The sequence below is a fragment of the Strongylocentrotus purpuratus genome, unplaced genomic scaffold (genome assembly GCF_000002235.5).
Source record: "Strongylocentrotus purpuratus isolate Spur 01 unplaced genomic scaffold, Spur_5.0 spur5_scaffold_1, whole genome shotgun sequence".
NCBI lineage: Eukaryota > Metazoa > Echinodermata > Echinoidea > Camarodonta > Strongylocentrotidae > Strongylocentrotus > Strongylocentrotus purpuratus.
In genome coordinates, this window is record NW_022145594.1 from 39,802,405 (window position 1) to 39,808,653 (window position 6,249).

Sequence of the window (6,249 nt, forward strand, 5' to 3'; positions counted from 1 at the left end):
TGCAGAGCTAGAGAGAGAGAGCGCGAATAAGCTCGCAGCTGGTACGATCGCGCTAGCTGTCTCTAGCTAGCTCACGGCCGGCCGTGCGTGGAGGCGGAGCGGCATTCATGGCTTGAAGTGTCACTGTTGCATGCGCGCTGAGCTAGCTGAGCTGGCTAGCTGTCTGTGAAGTTTTTCGAAATCGGAACGATCGCTTTTTTGCTTCTGGATTTTGACGACGGGTAAGAAGTGACGGGTGAATGGTAGAGTTCTTGGACACTAGGAAATTACTGTAAAAGTATCACTTGCCCGAATCGGGCAAGTGATAATTTGATTTACTTGCCCGACGGCTCAATTTGGTTGCCCCGGGACGTCGGGCAAGCGGGTTTGTCGCGCCCTGATGTGCACAGATTAGTGATTACTACTGTGTACCTTCCTCTCACCCTACTTGCCATGTATTTATAGGTGAAATGGTGTCTTCTATATCGCAGTGTATGTGTTTTCCTTTTTTGGGGGGGGGGTGGGGGGATGGGTGACTTACTTGTAATGTGTGGACACAGCTTAATTTTAGTTCAAATTGTGTGCGTAAACCAACATCATCATCCAAGTTTTCCAACAACATGCATTAACATGTTTAATATCGATATGTTTCTTTTTTTAGTACAGCACTTTTCCTATTATGAGTATATGTATGCTTAATACCAACCTGTGTTTCGAAAATGCAGGAAGAAAAGAAAAGAAAAAATGATCCATAGTCATGAATTTGTTCTTAACCCCACAGAACAATAGTTTTGTTATGTAATATTTTGTCATGTGTTTTATTATGGATTAATTGCAAAATTATATTACGTTTCTACTTTTATGTTTTTGTTGTTCTTACTTTTTTCCATCATATCCAGGCCATTCCTCCCAGGGGTCACATGCCCAACAAACTCCGTGATAAGAACTCTGCCATCAATGTCGCCCTCGCGTCGTCTCTACCCGAACTCGGCAAGGCGGAGCTTGTAGACTCGACGAGCGGTCTTGTCCAATCGGACGGGCTCATTTACCCCACAGATATGTTTGACTATCTTCACTTCACCAACGAGGGCTACAAGAAGCTATGTGAACCGCTTCAAGTCAGACTCGACGAAATCCTCTCAAAAGTTTGAGGCGGATCCGACCGAACGTCGTTGTGTTGAACTGTTGCGTGTAAGAAAAACCCCGTCAGCAAAGCGGTATAACTTGCCATACATGTACATGGAACCAGAGAAATAGCCCGCTGTTTTTTTGTAGTCATACTTGTGCACTAAACGTATCCTGCAAAGTCCTCTATTGGTATTAAGAATCCCTTTACGTGTGCTGCTACATGCAATATTTAAAAGCAAAATACGAACTGCAGGTGTACCCGGTGGCGTAGCTCCGTAGGGCATAGGGGGTACTCCCACCCCTCCCCCCCCCCTGAAATGTCGAAAAAGGGAGTAAAGAAAAAAATGGAAAATAAGAGAGAAGGGGGGGGGGGAGGTATGGGAAGGAACATGAAATGATGACAAGGAGATCATTTGATCATTTGACCCCTTTCCACCACATACTCCTTGTAATCAACGCCCCCAATGATGCCGACGCCCCCGCACTTTCTGGGTTCTTGTTACGCCACTGTGTATACCCCTGCCTATCGGTCTTTAAATCACAGGTACAGTGTACATTGTTTGATCAATAGCAAATCTCTTGGATTCTTGTACAACTTTCCCCTGCAACAAGTGTATGGCACACACATGGAAATGCTTCTTGTGGGAAATTGTTACTTACAGCGAGACAACTTGTAAGATTTCCCAGTCCAAACTATCATTCCTGCTGCATAGCATACTCTACGTCTATTATGGTACCATGAAAAGAAAAGAATGTGCGTATTTCATGTAGATTATCTAAGCTGAAATTCATGTTCAGAAAGATTGTTTATTTTATGAAACATTCCTTGTAGAAATGCTTGAATTTATGTAATTTTTCAAGCTGTCCCCATTCCATAAGCTACAATGTATGTACATTATTCCATACAACTCAGTGTAAAAGCCAGTATATGAGAGCAGCTATCAAGTCATGTTTGATTTGCTAAAATCAAAGCATGGCCAAAATGTTATGTGATATATAAATACTTATTCTAAAAGTGTTCGTCCACCATTTCAAAATATGTAGAAACAATATTCCCAATAGTTGGCATTGTATTTTCCCTCTAAAATAAATTCATGCAGATTTTAACATTCTGGCATGGCCCATGTACAGGTCTGCTTGAATACACAAAACCTTGAGTAGAATTTGCAAAAATTTCATTCCTTTGTATATGAGGGCAGCTTTCAAATCGTGTTTGATTGGCTAAAATTAAAGCATGGCCAAAATGTAATGTGATATATAACTACTTATTCTAAAAGTGTTCGTCCACCATTCAAAATATGTAGAAACAATATTCCCAATAGTTGCATTGTATTTTCCCTCTAAAAAAAATTCATGCAGATTTTAACATTCTGGCATGGCCCATGTACAGGTCTGCTTGAATACACAAAACCTTGAGTAGAATTTGCAGAAAAAATATGTAAGTGTAGTTTTAGGAACGAAAAAATGTAGATGGTTAACTGCAATGTATGATATCATAAAGTCAGCATAAAATGCAAAGTACTGTGACTAGATTGTGTGTTCATCCTATTTTTTTTCAAAGGAATGAAATTGTTATTCATATAATGGTATGTAAATGTACATATTCAAATGGCCATGCACAAACTTGGATATGGTAATAGTCAAGAAAAATGACTAATATGGTAGATGGTAATATGATCAATTATCATTTTAGTGAAATGTAGTACTTGGATATTGCTAGTTGTAGGGGAATAGTCAAGAAAAATGAATAATGGTAATATCATTTTAGTGAAATATAGTCAAGGGAAAATAAAATGAATGTCATACCGGTAATCAAGGCATTCTACATATCTTGATCTGTTACAGTTTACTGGCTGAATACAAGGGCACGGTTTCACGAAACCATAATAGCTACAAGTCCACTGACATCCCATTGAAACGATGCCCTGATAAAAGTATGTCGGTATTATATGGATACTAGATAAGTTGCTAGTCCTTGAATTGCTTTTATGACCAATATTTTGAGGACATAATATGTGGACCTGATTGGCTCGCTTATATGGCTGATGAGCCGTGCTTAATTAATGCAAAGTCATTGTGAATGTGCGTACTCCACATAAGATGATGTTTTATTTGAGTCGACAAATTTAGATTTTCAAAGCTTTAGATTTGAAGTTTTCAGAGAGTTGTTACTTCTCTGACAGGCGCCAAAAAAGCATATAATCAATATCATTGTAACCTATGGCTTATAAGCTTTCCGTTGATATATAATTCATCTATTTCATTTTTCACTTCCAACAGGGTTTTTAACAACTTTAAATATCCATACTTATTATTATCATCCCAACATCATTGATAATATCATTAATGTCATTTAACATCGCAGGCTCCTCCTGTTGAGTTGCTATTTTAATGAGCTTAGACTAGAACATCAATTGATATAAACGTATTTCGGCTGAATCTGTACACATATGCCTGAAATTTATGACAATTCCCATGTCTTGATATTACTCCCTAACTCATTCCATTTTCCTGAGTCAGAGTTAGATAATGTAAGGCCAATGTGCTGTAGACACATTTAAAGCATTTTTCATTTAATTTTTTTTTAAATTTATTATTCTTTATTGAAAGATATTTAATTGTTTATTGTTTGTACATGTACATTGTAAGTCATAGACATCACTTTTAAGTAAATAGAATATATTTTTCAGAAGTTTATTGTATTTCTTTTTCCTATAAAAAGATATTTGTTTGTTTTTATCATTTTTTAATGTGTTAATGGAAGCTCCTTGTGCGAGTTATATTTATTTGTTTAATTACCTAAAGTGCACTTCATTTGAGTAGTGTGATTTCAAATGTCATACAGCAAGGGTTTTCTTCTTCTTTTTACAAAATTATATATATTTTTCATTTGTTCAATAGGTTGCGAGCAACAGAAAACTTCAAACTTGCCAGACACATTTTTGTTGTAGTTCATTTATTCTTTTGCCCTGAAAATGAGATAATGAGAATATTGTTAATACATTCTATCCTATAAGGGTTATAGAAATACCATGTTTACAGAGTATTTGCTGGTTTAGTCGTTTACAGAGATGCCAACTGTTCCGTTTTTGCCGTATTTGTTCCGTTTTTTCGCTGTGAATACGGCAGTACGTTTTTTCAATGTTTTGTTACGTTTTTTAATTTTTTTTAATTTTTATTTTTTATTTATTTATTTATTTATTTTTTTTTTTTTAAATAATTTTTAGTGACGTTTTTCTTAATTTCTGATCATGGGCTTTGTGTTGTAAGTGTATTATGCACCTACATCTTCAAACGATGCACGGAGGATGGTGATACGGGCCCCAAACTGCGCACATTGCGAACAACCCATGTGTAATGTATGCACGTCGCGCTCCGATCCGGGTACGTATACGTGGTACTGCCGGGTTTTTTAAGCTGCCCGATTGGGCGATATGTTTAGTTGAGAGATTTTTTCAAAAATACTGTTTTTTCTCCAAAAATACTGTTTTTTGCTCTTAAGAATACTTTTTTTTGTTGAAGAAGGTTGGCATCTCTGCGTTTATGCCATAAAAGGAAAATACTCTGTCTGGTTGATGCTAATAAACTGTATGTCCCTATTTAAGTGTAATTATATATTTTAAAACTAGCCAGTTGTAAACAGAATCATTTTGAAGACTGGGAGTAGGTTATTTGAGTTTCAAACTGTTACAGTGGAAACCTGGTATAATGAGGATGTTGGGACCCTGAAAATGACCTTGTTATATCAGGGTAAAAAAGGGGGAAAAGGGAATGTAAAGAGACGAGATTGGCAAAATTATCTTCTTGTAACAGGTACACTCTAACAGGTCTCTCCATCTCGATATATGTCGGGTCTCTTTATAACAAGTTTCCACTGCAAATAATTCCAAATTTTGCCAGGCTTTTTATTTCACATCAGGGAAAAAGTGCCATATTTTTGTACGCTTTTAATACAGTTAGCTAAATTTATGCTCCTGTGGAAATGTATTCAGTTTTCGACATGTACCATCACATGAAATCCAGGGAAACTGGTCAAGTTTAGCTTGTATTATATTACAGTCATGTACATTTATTTCATACACATATCAATGCTATATTTTTCTTTGCTCATACATATTCCTGTCCCGTAAATCATGTGTAAAATGCTTTTAAATCCTTCTTTATCTAATTTACAGACACCAGTGATTATATTGGTACGTGTTTCCTTTCAATTCTAGTTTGTTAAAATGCAAGCACCATCCTAATATAGGCTTGTATGTAGCTGCTTATAATGGGAAATAGTGACATTTTAATTACATGTTTTGAACAGGGAAAACTGTACTTATGATGTCTTTTGTTGGAAATATTTTTCCAGATAATTTTTTTTTAAAGAGAACAGTACTATTTCTTTGCCCCCTCCCTCAAGATATTTGTTCACCTCTTCTTGTTTTTTTTAATGCAATATATGTTATGTTCACAAAATGAATTGATCCAACAATTCATTCTTGCGCTTTGAACTAGAGTTCATTTTGCACAAAAATGTACCAAATTTGTTCATTACAATACAAAGTGGTAATACTCTTTGGTGACATTATTTTTCGTCTTCTTATGCTATGCTTGATTTGCATAAATATAGCAGTCGCTTCTCCAGAAAACTTCATTCCATAATTGTTTGATTTCTGTATTTGCTGCCAATTTTATGACTCAAATTTAATATAAGAGGGACCCGGTAGGATGACAAAAGCCTTTGTGATAGTAATTTCCATATGCCCACACAGTGACCATATGGTAGCAATACTCCCCAGGGAGTGGAGATGGGGCACACTGCGTGAATGAATCCAATGACTGGGTAGTAATAACAATATCTGTAAAGCGCTTAGAGAGGGTATTTACTATCAAGCACTGTATAAATCCAGATTTATTATGAATATTATATTTTATTTAAAGTTATTGACATTCCTCACTAGAGGAATGACAAATCCACTAAGTTAGCTCAAGAGCAGAATTAATCTTCTGCAGGAAAGTTAATTGTATTTTAATTGCTTTTAGTTCCATATTTATCTTGCCAACTTGAATTCTTTTGTTACTGATACCCTTTAAACACTTTTCAGATTGATAAGTTAATGTATTCAGACCAATTATTAATATCAGAACCTTCAACAT

General features: G+C 36.0%; 1 protein-coding gene across 1 annotated transcript in view; it reads left to right on the plus strand.

Moving 5' to 3' along the window:
• LOC580416 (platelet-activating factor acetylhydrolase IB subunit beta) overlaps nt 1-1,420 on the plus strand; it is a 10,532-nt gene extending 9,112 nt beyond the window's left edge. The window contains 1 exon segment of the mRNA XM_780476.5: nt 879-1,420. Within this exon segment, the coding sequence (XP_785569.3) occupies nt 879-1,130 (252 nt within the window). The 3' untranslated portion in view covers nt 1,131-1,420.
• Nucleotides 1,421-6,249: the final 4,829 nt, after the last annotated feature.